The sequence below is a fragment of the Lepus europaeus genome, chromosome 13 (genome assembly GCF_033115175.1).
Source record: "Lepus europaeus isolate LE1 chromosome 13, mLepTim1.pri, whole genome shotgun sequence".
NCBI lineage: Eukaryota > Metazoa > Chordata > Mammalia > Lagomorpha > Leporidae > Lepus > Lepus europaeus.
Genome location: NC_084839.1, coordinates 68,758,645 through 68,777,987, shown reverse-complemented (window position 1 = coordinate 68,777,987; position 19,343 = coordinate 68,758,645). Strand labels below are relative to the sequence as shown.

The following is a 19,343-nucleotide window of genomic DNA, read 5'->3' as shown; positions in this document are numbered from 1 at the left end:
AACGCTGGGGCGGGCCTAGGGTGGAAGCCGGCGGTAGCTATTAAGAGTTTGCACCAATGAGCCCTCAGCCCCACTTCTCTCAGCCAATAGGAAGTGGGCTAAGGAGCAGAGACGGAAAGTGTGGCTAGATGAGCAGCTGTCATAGCCAATCACCCGTGGGCCTCGTTTCCGTTCGCCAACCAGCAGCGAGAGCGGGTCTGTGGGCGGGAGGCCACAGCAGCTGTCAGGCTAAAGTCCGACGAGCTACGCGCGGCTGGCGGCCAGGAGGAAACGCGGCGCCCGGCCGGGCCCTGGAGATGGTCCCCGGCGCCGCGGGCTGGTGTTGTCTCGTGCTCTGGCTCCCCGCGTGCCTCGCGGCCCACGGTGAGCGGCAACGGGCGGGGCTGTGCAGCGGGGTGGGGCTGGCCGTCCAGCTTGCGTGCTTCTCGGGCCGGGGGCCACGGGTCACCTTGGGGACCCCGCAAGTTCGGAAAGGGGAAGGTCCGGGGTCGGGCAACCAGAGTGAGGGGGCGCTGGTCCCCGGGGACGGGGGCTGGGCGCTAGGCTCGGAGCCTTCCGTCCCCCACACCAAAGCAGATCCCCCAACACGCCCCCGCCCTCACCCTCTCCCCTAGGCTGGCGCCGACCCAGGCGCCTTAGGGCGCGACCGGGAGGCACGGAAGACAGCTAGCGATGCTGCAAGCTGGAAATCTGTGAGCATTCACATACATAGACAGGGACACACATTGCTGCACGTGGACTCACGCCCACACACTGCCCATCCGTAGCGACACAACGTGTACACCTGTACACAAACGTGAGCACACACCGATATCCCACGGTTTACTCCAACATGCGCATTCAAAGGCCGAGCAGGGGTGTGCGTGCGGAGGAGGGGGCGTTTAACGCTAGCCTAGAAAGGCTTCCTGAGGGTGTATCCACTCCCAGGACAAAAGGCTCCAGGGCCCAGGGGCAGGTCAGTGGAGCTCTGCCTTGTGGCTGTGACCTGGGTGGTGGACCGGGACAGCTGAAATCACAGCCCCAACCCTGGCGCGTAGTTTGTTGACTGGCTAATAGATCTGTGGCAGCCACTTCCATTCTCAACATTGCTTAGTCCCTCTGGGCTAAGACAACCAGGGACTCAAGTCCAAGTAAAACATTAAACTGATGCTGAAGAGGAATTCCCATACGCCAGGAAAACCTGGTTATTCCAGCAATTCTCCTGCTCAGTGCAGTGCAGCTGGACGTAGCTGTTTATTCAACAAGCTTGAGCACCTGCTATATCCTAGATACTAGACAAGGCACTAGGGACTCACCACCGACTGAAGCGACAAATCTGCCATCCTTGCCCTGGCGGAGGAGGCAAACATTAAAATACTGTGAATCCTGTAAAAACGGCATTATAAATGACGGTGAAAGCATCAGCTGAAAAAATGCACATTTTGGATGAGCAGAGGGAAGGGCAATCATGAGGCCGATTTCTCAGAAAATATCACCGGGGCCAGTGTTGTGGCACAGCGGGTTAAGCCGCTGCTTGCAATGCCGACATCCCGTACCTGTGTGCCAGTCTGAGGCCTGTCTCTGCTCTGCTTCTCATCCAGCTCCCTGGTAATGTGCCTGGGAAGGCAGCAGAACATGGCCCAAGTGCTTGAACCCTGCCACCCATGTGGGCAACCAGGATGGAGTTCCTGGGTCCTGGTTTCAGCCTGGCCCAGACCTGGCTGTTGTAGCCATTTGGGGAGTAAATTAGTGGATGGAAGACTGCCCCCGCCCCACTCCCGCCTTGCTCTTCCAAATAAATAATCTTTAAATATATATATATATATTTATTAAATACTTCTATAATATTTATTGTATATTATATTCATGATACATATTTAAAGAGGAAAATGACTTGTAAGGTCTGATCTTAAGGGCAGAAGGAGTGAGCCAGGTGAGGAGTGTGGGAGTGCGAACAGGGAGCCTTCCACACAGAGGGAAAGGCTTGCAGGAGGATCTGGAGAACCAGTATGAACCAGTGTGGCTTAGAACATAGATGATGCTGGGGCACTGGCCAGGGGCAGGTGAAGAGGCTACTGTGGATCACATTGAAGAGTTTAGATTTTAAATGCTAAGGGAAGTCACTAATTGCTAAGCTGTTCTAAGATCCCTGGTGGTTGTCAGGGGACTAGACCTGAGGGAGTAAGCATGCAGCCAGGTAGGCCAGTTAAGCATCTGGAATAGTCAGGATGAGAGATGACAGTGACTCAGCTGGGGTACAGCAATGGGACCAAAGGGTTTTATTTGAGAAGCAGAGAGACAGTCTCAGCTGGAGCTAGGCTAGGCTGAAGCCAGGCCGTGAACTCAGTCTGCATCTCCCATACGGGTGGCAGGGACTTGAGTACTTGGGCCATCACTGCCTCCCCGCATCTACAAGGGTGGGAAGCTGGACTCCAGAGCCAAAGGCAGGACTTGAATCCAGTACTGTGACATGGGATATGGGAGTCCTACCCACTAAGCCAAATGCCTGCTCCTAGTGACAGTTTTTTTGTGACAAGGCCACTACATCTCCACCCTGGAACTCCCAGGCCCATGCCAGAACCAAGATGGATTAACCCCTGGCTGTCTTCCTGGCTCACCTGAGCAAGCAGCAGCAGATACAAAGCTGTGGGGTTACTAGAGCTGTCTTAACTCTATCCTCCCCAGGCAAAAACCACCTAGTCCACTTCCCTGGTGGGGAAGGGAGGGGGGCAACCGGTTCTAACCAGCCCAGAGGAAGAGACAGGGCCCATGCTGGGAAGCTGCACCAGCTTGTTCCTGTGAGGCTGTTCATCTGTGCTCTTTACCCCTCAGGCTTACGCGTCCATGACTATTTGTACTTCCAAGTGCTGAGTCCTGGGGACATCCGCTACATCTTCACAGCCACGCCTGCCAAGGACTTTGGTGGTATCTTTGTACGTTCAGGAAGCCGGGTCTGTGATCCTCAGCCTCCCCCTTGCCTTGCTCTCATCCCACCTGAGTGCTGGGACAGGGGAGGGAGCAGAGAGCAGCTCGGACCCCAGGAGCTGCAGTGCAGACAGGAAGCACGGCTGCTCCCCTAACACAGACCCAGGCGCCTCGGGGGCGAACTGGCACTGGGGGCTGTGAAATAGGGAAAAGGGCACTCGCTTGCACTGCCTGCTCTACCTCTGCGCTACCTTGAAGCAACTGACTTCCCCTCCTCAGGCCTGGGTCTGGGTCTGCAGTCAACTCCCCTACTTACCTCACAGAAAGGCTGGGTGAGGCAGCACAACCAGACAGGCCTGAGTGAGAATTAAGTATAAATGCACAAGTGCCTGGCAACACAAACTCCTGCCTATTTCCTCCGCCCCGTATGAGGCGCCTATAAAGACAGGATGGTCCGCCCAGCCCTAGAGCAGCCGTGCTTCCTACGCTCACCTGTCCAAACATCTTACTTTTCAGCATACAAGGTATGAGCAGATTCACCTTGTCCCTGCCGAACCTCCAGAGGCCTGTGGCGAGCTCAACAACGGTTTCTTCATCCAGGATCAGATCGCTTTGGTGGAGAGGGGGTACGGAGCGGGCAGGCGTGGGGCAGATTCTGGCATCCTCGTCAGTGGTGGTGCTTTGAAATAGCTGCTTTTGAATCCATCATTTTAACGGCTTTTAAGAACTATCTTAAGGCTACCCATGCTTTCAGCCATTTACTTAAGAGCTTTGGTAACGAATGCTTCAGTCCTCCTTCCATCCTCCCAGGGTGTTGGTCTAGGGCAGAGGCAGCCCCCTTCCTCTGGGTTTCATCGTCCGTCACCTCTTCCAGGGGCTGCTCCTTCCTCTCCAAGACCCGGGTGGTGCAGGAGCACGGTGGACGGGCCGTGATCATCTCTGACAACGCAGTGGACAATGACAGCTTCTACGTGGAGATGATCCAGGACAGTACCCAGCGCACGGCTGACATCCCAGCCCTTTTCCTGCTTGGCCGAGATGGGTGAGGGCTCCTTGTCTGTGGCTTTATCAGCACCAACTGAGGTGCTGTGACTCAGGGAGGTCAAGGGTCATTACCAGACCCTTCCCACAGGCTTCATCTTGGGGTGCCTCTGTTGGAAGGCAAAACGTTCCTGGGCTCTCAAATTCCCAGTGACGGGGACAGTGGGGCATGTTGGGTTGCCAAGAAAGTGACCATCACCACCTCTCTTCACGCCCTCCCAGCTACATGATCCGCCGCTCCCTGGAACAGCACGGGCTGCCATGGGCCATCATTTCCATCCCAGTCAATGTCACCAGCATCCCCACCTTTGAGCTGCTGCAGCCGCCCTGGACCTTCTGGTAGAAGAGTTGGTCCCACATTCCAGCTCCAAGAGACTCTGGGCTGGGAAGGGGAAACTCTGGGATTCTGCTATTTCCAATTTGGGAAGACCATCTGGGGACAGTGGAGCCAATTAGAAGAAAATGGGCTTTGCCTTGGTGAGGCTGAGGGAGGGAAGCCAAACCACTGGCATTCCCTTCCACAGGGCCAGGGATGTCTCATGCTACAGGAAGTGGCAAGAGCCAGGCCCCAAGGCTTCTGGCTAGAATCTGGACCAAAAGGAGCTGAAGGCAGGAGGCCTGAGAGCCGTCTATGTGACCTGTCACATGCCACCTGGCTCCAACCCCTGCTTCCCCAACCCAGGGTCTCCCCACAGTGACCTTCCCAGCAGTTGCTGGAGTGATTTAAGGAACTGGTATTTGGGGGCTCAATAAACCCTCACTAACTTTTTAGCAATAAAGCTGCCTCATTGGGGTTGCAAGTGTGTCCTGGAATAAGAGCATGTGAGTGGGAGGGCCTTCACACTTACTCGGCTGGAGCCATACCAGCATTTTGAGGGAAGAGAACAGGCCAAGAGGAAAAGGACTTGTCCAAGTCACTTCAGGACCAGTGCTCAAACTGCTGGTCTCAGACCCCAACACTGCCTCCTGTGCAAGAGCTGAGGAAGCTATATTCAGCTCCCCAGGGAGCACTCATCCTGTAGCCTGGGACTGGGGACCCAAAAGGGACCTCTGTAGTCCCTTGGCTATGGACACAGGGACACTTGCATGGAAGAATGTAGCTGAGACAAGAGATGAGCTCCCATCTCCCACCACTGCCTGGTATAGCCTGTGCCTCTGCAACCCCTCCCTTCCCCGATGACTGCTGCATGCCCTGGGCAGCCTGTCCAGCCATTCTGCACAAAGCGTTCCTGCAGAGGCCTGTCACCACTCACACTTTATTGAGAACAGTGGGCAGGCGGGGCGGAGGGGGCTGGCTGCTGTGAAGGAATGAGGACCCGAAAGGTAAGGTGTCAGCCAGACATGTTCCCCTTGGCTCCATGACCCAGGGAACAGCCTGTGAGGTGGGCACCTACCCTCCTTGGGATCCCTCAAGCAAGGGGATGTGGCAAGCTTCTCTGGGCAGGTAGGCAGGAAGGAATTAGGAGTGAGGGTTGTAGTTTTCACAGCAGCCAACCCAAGGGGAGTGCTCCCGTGGGGCAAGGAAGGACACAGTTGGGGACAGTCTCCAAGGATCCAGCCCAGCTCCTCTGGGTTCCTGGAAGACTTCAATGTTCCTCTGTAGAGGCCCTAAAGATGGAGACCTGGGCCAGGCAAACCCTTCCGTGACCCACCTTCACTGCTCTAGGAGAGGAGGGATCTGAGGTAAAGGAGCACAAGCCTGTCACTCCCCCAGGCTCACCTGTGCTGCTTGAGTCCCTGCTGGGAAGGGGATGTGAGAAAGGATGACACTCCCACACACACCCCTCCTGAAGAAGGCAGAGGCCTCTCCATACCCCATGGCGCCAGCCACTGTGCCAGGGCCTGAAAGGCAAGGCACGAGGTACAGGGATCCTGGAGTCTAGGGAAGGGGTTAATCGCTTCCCGACACGTCCACGGAGCCAGAGATTGGGAGGATGGAGGGAAGCCTCCAGGTCCACCTTCCCCAGGAGAGAGCCTGAGGGTGGGTGCTCTGGAGGCCCAGTGCTACTTGCCTCTCCCCACTGGGCTAGTGGTCAGGCAGTTGCCTCATCGGCTAAAGCCATGGCCAGTGGAGGTAAGGAAGAAGGTAAGGGTACCTCACTGCCTCCCCTGTCTGCTTCGGTGAAATCAGTCTCTTTCTTGGATTGGCCACTGTTAGTCCCTCAAAAGCAATCAACAGCAAGAGAGGAGAGCAGAGCACAGCAGCCCCAGGTGGATGGCAAGCGTGGGCCAAGGGCCATAGGGAAGAAACATGGTTAGGCCCCGATCCTAGTCCCAGCCCCACACCCTAGGGTAGACTAACCCAGGGGCAGGCCTAAAAGGCTCACTGACAGCACAGGGCCTGAGCCAACTCAGCAGCAGTGTCCAGGGCGTGTGTTCTGATGCGGGTGGGAGGCCTGGGGTCCAGCCTCAGTGCTACCCTCTGGCAGACAGAGCTGAAGGGGAAAGCAGGCAACAGGAGCGGGGAGTTCCTTCCACTGAGGAAAGGGTCCCCTTTTCTTTGCAGGGTCTGGGGGCTGAGCCCCTTCTGGACAGGGCCACATCACACATCAGTCATCTCATCCCCGAGCTCTGCATCTTCTGGCTCTCCTTCCTCTTCTTCCTCTTCCTCTTCTTCCTCTTCCTCCTCTGAGGTTACATTGGGTTCATCAGCCTCTGCCAGGCATTTGGGGCAGGAACAGACAAACAGATAGTTCTCCCTAAAGGAGCAGGGGGATGGCGAGAGTGAAAAGTCAGCCACACTGGGATGCAGGACCCCAGAGCCCGGCAGCCCAACCACACCCTTAGCTGGCACCTGAGGATCTTGTGGCGGCTGTGGCGGCTGCGCTCTCGCTGACAGCAGTCTAAGTAGCTGATACAGATTTCCTGCAGGCAGAGGAGAGATGGGGTCTGATGCTCTGTGCTCTATGAGATGGAAGAAGGAGCTCCCCAGCAGCTGCCCTGTCTTCAACCACTGCGCCATCCCCAGGAGCTAGGCCTGAGCAGCCCTGAGACGCAGAGGAGACTGGACAGCCTGAGGCCATGGTGGAAGCTCATCAATGGTCAAGGTCTGCGGCTGACATCAGAGGTTATCCTATGTGACACTACGTGCTCTGGAAGAAGACTCAGCCAGGCTCGGTGCACTGCATTCTCTGCCCAGACGCCAGCTCTGTATCAGAACTCTATGGCCCGAGCCACAGGTGTCTTCTGCTTTCTTAAAAGTTACAGATCCGTTGTTTCAGAGCTGGCTGGGGACAAGGATCTGGCCACACAGCTGTCCCTCAAACACTGCTCAGATTTTCTGGAATTTTTTTTTTAAGAAGTGGAGTGAGGTTAGTACTTACCCATGGGCAAAGAGACTAGGGTCCAGAGAAGGTAGGGATTCATCCCAACAGCCTGAACTCCCAAGGGCTCCAGCCACTGCCACTCCAGGTTCTGGGGAGACCTTGCAAGGCCCACTGCCCACCCAACCCTCCAGCAGCCCCTGGCCCCCTCACCTCTCCTGGCTTAATATCCTCCAGGGCGGTGACATGTAAAAGGAAGTTGTTCTCTGGGAAGGAGGTCTCAGCATTGGGGACACAGCTATGGTTGCCTAGATCACAAGGGGCAGGTGATGAGGATTATTGGCTTAAAAAAAAAAAAAACAAACAGCCTCAATTCTGCAGAGCATTAGTCCCCTGATTTCTTACTCTGATCCCTGCTGGGGCTGAACAGGGCCTAGACTCTACTTCCCAATTCCCCAGCCAGTGTTCTTTCCCGAAAGCCACAGAGCACAGGTACCCATGCACTCCCACATCACATCTCACTGCAGCCTCCCATGACCAGCCAGCTCCAGGCTCAGCCACACTCCCACTGCTTGGCAGAGGGAGGGACAGGGCTCTGAAGGGATGCCCACCCCGGCTGGCTCCAGGTGCTCTGAGAACCCAGTCCGAGAGCAGTAGAGTGGCCTGGAAACCTGGGACGAGGGGCTTGCAGGGAGGACACCAGAGGGTGGGAGCTAAGATCTAGAAAAGGCAGTTGTTGGAGCTGGCCTTGCCCCTCTCCACCAGGTGCTGATGAGGCCCCTTCTGGCCTGAGCTCCCTCTTCCCAGGACCCTAGGGCCTTCCCAAGTCCCTCTCCAACCCCCAGTCAAATCTTACAGGGCAGTGATGGGGCAAGTCAGAGCTCAATGCCTGTCTCAGCACAGAGCCTGGCCCGCTGTAAGGTTTTATATATAAGCATATAATGAGGTGCAAATGGCAAGGAGGGAGGGAGGAAGAAAGGGAAAGGAAAGAAAAGAGAGAAAAAAAAAAAAAAAAACCAGCTCCTACAGTCAACCCTACCAGCCTAGAAAAGGCCAGCTGAGAGGTGAACTGAGGCTGTGGGGCCAACCAGGAAAGACAGACCCCTGGGCCCCGCCTGCTTCAGCACCAGGACTCACAGCAGCTCTGAAGAACAAAAAGGCCGGATCCTTCGCAGTTAAGAAACTCGCCAGTTGCTGTAAGACAGTGATGTGCAGGTGTCAGTCTAGCCATTTTATAGGTGGGGAAAGGAACCTCAGCTCACAAGGACAGGTCCTGGCTCCACTTCCTGTCACCCCCCACACCGAGGTACCCAGCCCCCGCTGTTGCACCTCAGCTTGCTCCTGAGACGTAAGTCCTGCTTTTCTGCCATGACATCACCCTGTTTGTCCAGCATGGAGCCCCTGGATGGAGCACAGGGCCACGTCTCACCTGTGTGAACTATGGGCAAACCTGAAGCTCTCCATAGGCTCACAGGGATTCCTTCCCCCCACCACTAACTCAGAGCACCCTGGGAGACTGTGTCGGCCACCTCACTGGGGGCTCTCCAAGGCCCCAGCTCACCAACCTGCCTCGATGTCCTTGTACAGCTGATCAATGAAGGCGTCCAGCTGCTCGCGGTCCTGAGGCTTCAGCTCCAGGGCATCACAGGCATGGACCCACTGGCTCAGGGAGCTGGGGGCCAGGCAGGCCGTGGTTGGAGAGCAAGGAGCAGAGGTCACAGAGCTCCCCACCTCCACCCCATTTCTCCAGCATACCAAGGCTCCCCACAGGAGACCCCACTGCCTCCCTCTCTCTGTCTGCCCACCACTGTGTCCAGTTCAGTGCTCTGGCCACCCTACCCCACCCCATTCTTGAAGGGAGCCTGTGGCTACCTTCCTGAATCACTCTCCACCCTGAGGAATCCATTCCATCTCTCTGGAACATTTCTCTCCTAACCTGGTCCCGATTCCTTGGCCGTTGGTCCCAACCAGAGCAAAGAGAGACCGGAATCCATCTGGAGTGAACCACTGTGGAGGGGAGAGAATAGGAGGGCTCAGCAAACAGCCACTCACTCTTGCAGACACAGCACTCTGTGGAGCAGTTCTGGCCCAACTCCAGAACATGTTGGCTTTGGCTGGGCTGCCCAGAGGCGAGGCAAACTCAGGTGCTCCTGGTGAGTGGAAATGCCAGGCAGCCACCGGTGCCACCCTCCCACACTCACCTGGCTAAGTGCTTCCTCATACAGGGCCTCTGTGAAGAGTCTCCGCAGAAGTTCCAGCTGGCCCTGGGTTAGGGGAGGCAGACTTGTATTCCCAGGGGTTTCCAGTGAGCCCCCAGATAGGGCCCAGAAGACAAGACAAAGGAAGGAGAGAGGAGGGCCAACTCTGTAGACCAAGCTTCCCCTGGGATCTCTGGTAGGCTGCTGGCCTGCTCTAAGCCAAGGGTGAATCCAAATGTCTCCCCACTTCCTAGGGGCTGGGCAGCCAGGCTCAGAGCATTTGTCCTCAGTCCCTTCCCTCCACCCACTCTGGTCTTCAGCTGGGCTGGGCTCTCTCCCTTCGCTCAGGACTTGCTGCCCACATGCCTCCCTGCCACATATTGGACCTCCTCAGGCAGCTCCCGTGTGGAAGTCGGCTGTCCCTAGGGATAATGTATGCACTTTGCTTGGGAACAGGCACTTCGGCAATTTCACATGCACACTCCAACACTCCATTTTCCACTAGACGCAGTTTACCCACTGCTGTCCCCTGACTGGGGCCCTGCCTTCCCATGTCAGGTAAGCACACTTACAGAACAGGGCACCCAAGCCCTCCTTCCTCTGCACCATCCTACTTCCACACTTCCCAACGTTAGGTCCACATCAGGTCCGGAATTTAGACAGTGGCAAGAATATAAGCACTCAGGACTGGCACTATGGCGTAGTGGGGTTAAACCGCCATCTGCAGTGCTGGAATCCCATATGGGCACTGGTTCAAGTCCTGGCTGCTCCAGCTCCTTGCTAATGGCCTGGGAAAGCAGTAGAAGATGGCCCAAGTCTTTGGACCCCTGCACCCATGTGGAAGACCTGGAAGAAGCTCCTGGCTCCTGGCTTTGGATTGGCCCAGTTCTGGCCATTGCAAGCCATTTGGGGAGTGAACCAACAGATGGAAAATCTCTCTGTCTCTCTGTAATTCTGCCATCCATATAAATAAATCTTAAAAAAAAAACAAAAAGGGCCGGCGCCATGGTTCAACAGGCTAATCCTCCGCCTAGAGGCACCGGCACACCGGGTTCTAGACCCGGTTGGGGTGCCGGATTCTGTCCCGGTTGCCCCTCTTCCAGGCCAGCTCTCTGCTATGGCCGGGGAGTGCAGTGGAGGATGGCCCAAGTGCTTGGGCCCTGCACCCCATGGGAGACCAGGAGAAGCACCTGGCTCCTGCCTTCGGATCAGTGCGGTGCACCAGCCGCAGCGCAGTGCGCCGGCTGCAGCGTGCCAGCCGCAGCGTGCCAGCTGCGGCAGCCATTAGAGGGTGAACCAATGGCAAAGGAAGACCTTTCTCTCTGTCTTTCTCTCTCTCACTGTCCACTCTGCCTGTCAAAAATTTAAAAAAAAGAATGTAAGTTCTCTGAACTGATTTTTGGGCCCAGGTTCTAATCTAAAAGACCAAATGTGGAGCTCCCAACCCATAGCCACAGACATCTCAGGCTTTAGGGAGAGGGAAGAAACAGGTCACGGGAGAAGACTAACCTTGAATTTGTCCCCCAGGAGTTTGTGGACAATCTCTTCTTCTTCATTGGCTGTCTTGTTACAGAACTGGGAGAAGAGCCTGAGCCAACGGTCCTTGTCCTTAGCCTGCAGTAAACACACGGACTTCAGCGTCATGGACACCCATCTCCTTACCGCCCTTCTGCCCACGTGAGATGGCTAGTCCACGTCTCCAAAGCCTTGGCCGTCAGGGAAATATCACCATCTGTGAGCTCAAGAGGCTTCCTCCCCAGCTGGACCAGAGCTAGCCAACTCAACCACATGTGGGAAAGTAAGAGAAAAAGACTGAAGGACGACAGTAATACTAGTAGGGGGTCAGAGTGGCTGCTCTCACTTTATGTTAGAGACACAACCCTGAAAAAGTGATCTTATACTGAATGCATGGATTGCTGTTACAGAAGACATCTTCCCGAAGATGAGAAAAGCTACAGGCAACATGAGCCCCTGCCCCCCAACTCCCCACGCCTGATTTATGTTTAGCACACTCCTACGATTCTACACAGCAAGTAGTTCCACTTTGGGAAGCCAGGAAGAAACCTGTGTCCAAGCCAGGGCCTTGAAGTGAGGAGGAGACTGAGAATGAGAGCTGAATGGGGCCAGAGTCGGCTTCCTGAGAGGATCAGGTGGGCTCACCTGTTTCACTGTGGCCACCATCCGGGCCATCAACATTATGCTTGCAGTCTCAGGGGGGTAGTGAACACTCCTGGGGAGAAAGGAAAGCTTGGCTCAGAAATGTTCTCCCTAGTGATACAGAGAAAGGGAAACACTTTTTTTTTTTTAAATAATCTTTTATTTATTTAATTGTTTTATTTATTTTAAAGATTTATTTATTTATTTATTTTAAAGTCAGAGTTAGAGAAATCTTCTATCCACTGGCTCATTCCCCAAACGGCCACAACAGCCAAGGCTGGGCCAGGGCAAAGCTACGAGCCAGGAGCTTCCTCCGGGTGCCCCACATGGGTGCAGGGATCCAAGCACTTGGGCCGTCTTCCACTGCTTTCCCAGGTGCATCAGCAGGGAGCTGGACTGAAGCGGAGCAGCGAGGACATCAACTGGCCGGCACTGCTAAAGGTGGCTTAACCCACTGTACCACAGCACTGGCTCCAGGGTAAGACTTCTTATGTGCTGTTGGTGGGAATAAAGATTAGCACAGCCACTACAGAAACCAGTATGAATGTTCCTCAAGAAATTAAACAATCAAGGTGTCCATGCATGGATGAATGGATAGAGAAAATATGATATAAACAGAATGGAGTATTATTCAACCACAAAAAATAATGAAATCGTGTTTCATTTATGGCAACATGTAATGGAGCTGGAGAATGTTAGGTTAAATAAGCCAGGCACAGAAAGACAAATATCACATGTTCGCTCACATGCAGAAGCTAAAATATTGAGAATTCTGCAAAGCTGGGACGGGTAGGGTAAAAAGGGGAGCAGGGGTAGGGGAAGGGGTCAGATAATAGATACTAAGAAAGGAGGAGTAAGCTCCAGTGTTCTACAGCACAGTAAAGTGACTTTAATTCGCAATAATTACATACTTTGGAGCTGGCACTGTGGCGTAGTGGGTAAAGCCACCGCCTGCAGTGTCAGCATCCCATATGGGTGCCAGTTTGAGTTCTGGCTGCTCCATTTCCAATCCAGCTCTCTGCTATGGCCTGGGAAAGCAGTGGAAGATGGCCCAAATTCTTGGGCCCCTGCACCCACGTAGGAGTCCTGGAAGAAGCTCCTAGTTCCTGGCTTCAGATGGCCCAGTTCCAGCCATTCGGCCACTTGGGGAGTAAACCAGCAGATGGAAGACTTCTCTCTCTCTCTGTGGTTCTGCCTCTCTATAACTCTGCCTTTCAAATAAGTAAATAAATCTTTTAAAAAGTAGTTATATACTTTATAACCAACCAGAAGAGAGGAATTCGAAGGTCCCCAACACAAAGAAATAAATGCTGAAAGTGGAGAAACATTATGCAGTGTACACATGTATCCAATTATCACCTTGTACCCCAGAAATATGCATGATTACTATGTGTCAATTAAAAGCTAAGAACGAAAAATGAAATTCTTTCCATAGTAGCTGAGCTCAGGGAAATCCAGCCTGATGGCTACTGAGAACCCTTCCTGCCAATTCCATCTATGGCCAGGGAGAGGAAGTCACAGGCAGGGACCTAAGGCAGGACTCTGCAGTCCTATAGGCTCAGTGAGGCTCTTCCTAAGATCTTTTGCTAAGGATAGCTGGACAGGCAGCCCAGATTAAAGGTGCTGTGACCTCTGTTTAATAAGAGAGGAAGGATCTGGGGGCTGGAAACCTAATGAGCCCGGGAAGTCAGGGAGGGCAGGATAAGGAAAAGGAGGGGGATGAGACCTACCTCCATGCCTCCTGCAGCTTATTGAGAGGATGCAGAGGGTCATCCTGGGAGGGGCCTGGGCACAGGACCTGGTGGTATTGCTCAGCAGCCGCCAGCCGACATTCTGCACTGCAGTACATCACCTGTTGGGGAGGTTAGCATCCCAGGATCCGGTGATGGGGAAGGGGGGTGAGGCACAGGCTTCCCACGTGGTCCTCACCTCCCGCATTCCTGCCACACAGCCCCTGAGCTGCAGCTCACTGATACTACGAGATGAGAAAACATAGGGCACTCTGGAGCCCATGAGAGAAGCCCCTAACCCAGGCTTGGAAAGCCACAGGAAGGGAAGAGAGCATTTCAGGCAGAGGAAGAAGGCAAGCACCCAGCAGGCCCATAGCTGGCACAGGGAAGATGAAACTGGAACAGTAACCAAGCCCTGACGCTGAGGCTCTCAAGGGCCAGGGCCAGATGGGTCTCCCCAGGGAATTCAGCTAAGGCCTCCCTCACCTGCCCCTTTCAGGTACACCCCCACAGATGCTCACCTGGCAATGGGGGCAGTTCTGGTGGAGGTCCTTGCGCACAGTGCACAGCTCTGGGTGAGGCAGAACCTGGCCTGGCTTCCCGGTCAGCCTCTGCGCGTTCTCCTCGGCCTTCTCCAGTGCCCGAAGGCAGTGGTCACAGGCTGAGGGTGCGAACCAGACATGACAATGTGTCTCGAGAGCCACATCTTTCCTTTACACAGCAGCATCCCTGGGCTAGAACGATGCCTGGCACATTGCAGGTGTTCCACAAAAAGTGTGGGGAGGGGCTGACACTGTGGTGTAGTACTTAAGCCGCCATCTGCGGTGCTGTCATCCCATATGAACATCAGTTTGAGTCCCAGCTGCTCAACTTCCAATCCAGCTCTCTGCTATGGCCTGGGAAAGCAGTGGAAGATGGCCCAAATGTTTGGGACCCTGCACCCACGTGGGAGACCTGGAAGAAGCTCCTGGCTCCCGCCTTTAAATTGGCCCAGTTCCAGCCGTTGCAGCCATTTGGGGAGTGAACCAGCGGATGGAAGATCAATATCTCTCTCTGCTTCTCCTTCTCTGTCTTTCTCTCTAACTCTGCCTTTCAAAAAAATAAAATAAATCTTTTTTTAAAAAAACCAAACACCTGGAGTCCCAGAGCCACCAGTCAGTAGGCATGCATGCAGCTCTCCTCCAGGCACAAAAGGGACCAGTTCCAGAGCCACAGGGAGTGGCTAAGAAGCACTCACCTCGGTAGCGATAAAGTGCATTCCAGAGGAACTGTGCAGCCACCAAGGGCCGTTCAACAAAGATGGTCTCCCCCTTCCGGATCAGCTGCGTGGCAAACAGCCCCTTTCCCTAAGAGGACAGAGAGGGATCAGCAGAGCCCTAAGCAAGGGCACGGCACCGTGGCGTGACCAACACCAGTCACAGAGGCTGACCAGCATTGGCCCAAGTGCCGCTCTCCGAGCAGAGATCTCTGCCTCCTAGGGCTCACGGAAAACAGCCCGCTTCCTAACTGCTCCTCTGGGGAGGAAGCTCAGACCCTCTTTCACTTACATGCATTCAGGGAGGAATGCCTGGGACCAAGAGGGAGCCACCTCAGACCTCTCAGAGCAGCAGATCGTGCAGAATGGCCAGAGGAGAGCCAAGGCTCTTGGCCCCTTGAGGCCTCCCGTTCCAGGACCTGCTAACAGTAGAGCACCCTTCTCTGAGTCACCTAGTGCCCCTCCAGGATCCTGGCAGTGGCGCTGCTGCGCAGGGTGGTTCAGAAATCTCATACCATGGCGGAGGTCTACTCCGAGGAGAATGTGCCTTCCTCCAGGACCAGCTGAGGAACCATGGCACCTGGCACAGTGCCTGGCACTTGGCAAGTGCTCAGGGGTCACACTGAAAGGAACGAGCTCTTCTAGCATTAGTCCTAATGTTACCTTGCTGTGTGCCTTTGAGCCAATTGCTTCGATGTTTTACATTCGTTTCCCATGTGAAAAGTTCATATTACAGTAAGTCCTACCAGGTAGTTAACGGGATGCAATGACACAGAACAAGCTAATTACTTCAAGAGTTCCTCACAATTCAGTGTGAAGTAAATGGACTGGCAACATGGGTGTCACTGTGGACGCTGTTAGAAACACAGAACCTCAGGGCTGGTGCTGTGGTATAGCGGGTAAATTTGCCACCTGCAGTGCCAGCATCCCATATGGGTGTTGGTTCGAGTCCCGGTTGCTCCACTACCAATCCAGCTCTCTGCTATGGTCTGAGAAAGCAGCAGAAGATGGCCCAAGTCCTTTGCCCCTGCATCTACGTGGGAGACCTGGAAGAAGCTCCTGGCTTTGGATAGGCCCAGCTCTGGGCATTGCAGCCATATGGGGAGTGAACCAGCAGATGGAAGACCTCTCTCTCTCCTGCCTCTGCCTCTTGGTAACTCTGCTTTTCAAATAAATAAAATCTCAAAAAAAAAAAAAAAAAAAAGAAAGAAAGAAAGGAAGGAAGGAATACAGAACCTCAGGCCTCATGTCAGGCCTGCTGAATCAAACCCGCATTTCAACAAGATGCCTGGGTAATTCATAAGCATATTAAAATTTGAGAAGCACTGGTCCAGAATACTAGACACCTCATGGAAGGGAAGTAGGACAACCTGCCCTCTAAAATATGCAAGAGGACTTGGGCAATGGCTTCAAAACCCAGGCACTTACCAGTCATGCTGGGCACTTAGTCCCACCGCTCACTCAGATAAAAGAGGCAATGTCCCTGCCAACACTGAGCAGCCACAACAAAGGGAGAGAGAAAAAAAGCTTGGCCCGGCAGCAAAGTGCCCCGTCACTATAGCATCCCAAGTAGCCTCCTGCTTCCTTTTAGCACTGGTGCTGTCAGACAGCGTGCCTCGCAAGCTCACAGCAAACCAGGACAGGCCCTGAGCAATCTAAGCCACAAATCTCAACCCTAACAGCGCAACAGAAGAGGTGGAATGAAACCAAGGGGCAAGGCAGTGGGCACACCCTGGGCTGTCTTCCTCTTCCTGGAAGCCCTGCCTCCATGCCTTGTAGCCCTGGACACCAAAAATGGAGTGAAATAAAAAGTTGGCCCTCCTCTATGGGTCTAATCCCACACAAACAAGGACCCCCATTGTCTCTAATATCAAATCTCAATATTGGACAGATATAGATCTCCTCCTTGTTCTGGAGGACCAATGCAGAAAAGAGTTAGCAATCAAAACAAAAGGAAAAGAATCAGAGTTGTTCTTTCATAAACCCATTCCTCCCCGCAAACAGATGAAGGCATTTGTTTTTCAAAACTCAGCTCTAATTCCTAATCTCAAGAAACATGGAGAGCACCGAACCTGTAGGGAAAGGGTACAAACCCTGAAAACACATTTCCAATGTAAGAGGCCATTTTAAGAAAAGACTATAGAGGCTGGCGCCATAGCTCAACAGGCTAATCCTCTGCCTAGTGGCGCTGGCACACCAAGTTCTAGTCCTGGTCAGGGCGCCGGATTCTGTCCCAGTTGCCCCTCTTCCAGGCCAGCTCTCTGCTATGGCCCGGGAAGGCAGTGGAGGATGGCCCAAGTGCTTGGGCCCTGCACCCCATGGGAGACCAGGAGAAGCACCTGGCTCCTGCCTTTGGATCAGCGCGGTGCGCCGACCGCGGCGGCCATTGGAGGGTGAACCAACGGCAAAGGAAGACCTTTCTCTCTGTCTCTCTCTCTCACTGTCCACTCTGCCTGTCAAAAATAGAAGAAAAAAAAAAAAGACTATAAAAGTTGATTAAACGGTGATTTTCTAGAAAAATACAAATGAACAAAACTGAATTCAAAAGGCAGAATGCCCAGTCTGATAAACAGTGCTGCCATCTGCCCAGCATGAACTAGCATGACATTCCAGCAGGTGTCACCACACCTGGTCAGGTGCTGGTGTGCCTTACATGGGTGATGTCCCCGGAATAACAGTTGGCAAGTTTTTGAAAACCACTCCTGCCAACATCCATAAAAGCAATAAAAACTTGCCCAAAACTACCCCTATGATGCCCTCTGTCAACAGGGTTTCACGAACCAGCTGTCTCAAACTTTCAAAAAATAAGTCACTTCATGCTATTTAAACTACTGAGTTACAGAGAAAAAAAATAGAAAGCTTCTCTATTCTAAAAAAAAAAAAAAAAAAAAAAAAAAGGTTGAACCTGCATGCGATAACCTGAGAAAGAGAGCACAAACAAAAAACTCACACACCAATCTGACCTAATGACTACAGATGCAAAATCCCAGTATAATCTATCTTGTTACCAAGCCCAGTTGTGGTTTTCTCTGTCAGATAAGGTGAGGGCAGGGAGAAGGTGTCACAGGACAACTGAACAAAGAGAATGGCTGACAGAACAGGCTTGATGAAGGCAAAGGTGGAACTGAGACACTACCAAACCGTGGGCCCCCCAGTACCACCACAAGCTCTGCATGCTGAGCATCTAAAGAGACCCAGGATGCAAGGGAGGATAGGAGTGCTCAAGAGAACAAGGAGGGATTGGTGCTGTGGCATAGCGAGTGGGCCCCTGCACCCACATGGGAGACCCAGAAGAAGCTCCTGACTCCTGGCTTTGGATGAACCCAGTTGGAGAGTGAACCAGCAGATAGAAGAAGACTTCTCTCTCTCTCTCTTTGCCTCTGCCTCTCTGTAATTCTGCCTTTCAAATAAATAAATAAATCTTAAAAAAAAAAAAAACCATAACAAGAGAGGTGAGGTTGTGAGACTGGGTCAACAAGCAGATGCTGAGAGCAGGAGACAGAAGACTAACATCTTGGGCAAGGACCAGAGTCACACAGCCACCACACCCGATGTTATTCAATCTCACTAGGAACCAAACAAATGAAAATAAGAACAGAACAATACCATTTTGCACACATCAAATGAAAAAGATAACCACGAAAGAAAACAGTGATGATATGCACAGAAATTGAAATCCAAGGCATTTGGCCCCAGCAGTGACAAATCAGATACAACAGAAAGGGTCCACGAATAGGGATAGGTTGAGTAAACTGTTCTTATATAGAAACAGGCTCACTGATACTAAAGCACCAAAAGGCAGCTTGTAGGATGTCATTTTAACAGACACATCTTTGCAAGAGTAAGAGGGCTGTGAGTGATTACCTCTTCTTCCTTTATATGCATTTTTTCCTACAACGAACTTTTAAAAAACACAATACGACACAGTGACGTCACCTTCTTGCTTAAAGCTCTTCAAATGCCTCCACCCACCCACCACCCCCCGGCCTTCGGGCTCTGGTCCAAATTCCTCAGCACTCCAAGAGTCCAGCCTCTCTCCTCCTCCACTCAGAAAGTTCCCTGAAGAACCACGCTTTTTATACCTCGGGTTCCTCTGCCCAGCACGTCCCCGCCCACCGCTCCACGGCCCCACCCGCAACGTCCCCAGACCGGCCCGGGAGGCCCGGCGCCCACCAGCCTCGCCCGGAGCAGCCGCCGCAGGGCCGCAGGCGGATGGGCCGCGGTCCGCGGCGAGGGGCGCGCACCGAGGCTCCCGAGGCCCGGGTCCGCCGCGTGACCAGGAAGCTGCGCGCGGTGACAGATTGGGGCCCCCAGGGCAGGGCCGCAGCATTCGAACCGCACAGGCGCCTCTGCGCTCCAGGTGTGGGGTCCCGAGGAGCTGTTCTCAAAGCCGGGCGCGGTGGGGGCTCCCAGCGGGGTCCGCCCAGACCTCACCTTGGCGCTGCTCACGAAACGGACTTCCACGGCGACCCGGGCCGGCCCTGCCACGCCCACGCAGAAAGAGAACACGTCGCACATGGAGGCCGCCATCTTGGGCGAGCCTCCGCCTTCTGACCCTTGACCTCGCCTCGACCCTGGAGGCCCCGCCCCTCCCGGGCCCCGCCTCCCGCGCGAGTGTACTCAGGTTTGCCAGGGTTTGCGCTCTATCGAGTCTCTTAGTTCGTTGAATGGGTGGAACTGGGCCTGCCTTTGTGCGTGTACACCTCTGCAGTTTTGTGTCTGTGCCTCCGTGGTCGGCTTGTGCCTCCATCAACGTATGGGTGCATAGATGCATCTGAGTCTGTGTACTGACTCC

At 53.9% G+C, this 19,343-nt stretch overlaps 2 protein-coding genes across 3 annotated transcripts; one reads left to right on the top strand and one right to left on the bottom strand.

Moving 5' to 3' along the window:
• Nucleotides 1–217: 217 nt before the first annotated feature.
• On the top strand, nt 218–4,290 carry PRADC1 (protease associated domain containing 1). Of its 2 annotated transcripts, none has more exons than XM_062209657.1 (5): nt 218–363; nt 2,812–2,930; nt 3,421–3,530; nt 3,779–3,946; nt 4,168–4,290. In XM_062209657.1, exons 1-5 carry the CDS (start codon nt 297–299, stop codon nt 4,286–4,288), a joined length of 585 nt encoding a protein of 194 aa, XP_062065641.1. In that variant the 5' UTR covers nt 218–296; the 3' UTR covers nt 4,289–4,290. The 2 variants fall into 2 exon arrangements, with proteins under 2 accessions (XP_062065641.1, XP_062065642.1); XM_062209658.1 differs by having other exon boundaries at nt 223–363; nt 2,812–2,912.
• A 467-nt stretch (nt 4,291–4,757) lies between these two features.
• Nucleotides 4,758–19,084, bottom strand: SMYD5 (SMYD family member 5). Its single transcript, XM_062209656.1, has 13 exons — nt 18,983–19,084; nt 14,531–14,639; nt 13,815–13,954; nt 13,294–13,415; nt 11,567–11,636; nt 10,916–11,020; nt 9,410–9,472; nt 9,145–9,215; nt 8,774–8,880; nt 8,346–8,402; nt 7,422–7,516; nt 6,740–6,810; nt 4,758–6,644 (listed from the first exon to the last, which is right to left on the bottom strand). Exons 1-13 carry the CDS (start codon nt 19,076–19,078, stop codon nt 6,488–6,490), a joined length of 1,263 nt encoding a protein of 420 aa, XP_062065640.1. The 5' UTR covers nt 19,079–19,084; the 3' UTR covers nt 4,758–6,487.
• Nucleotides 19,085–19,343: the final 259 nt, after the last annotated feature.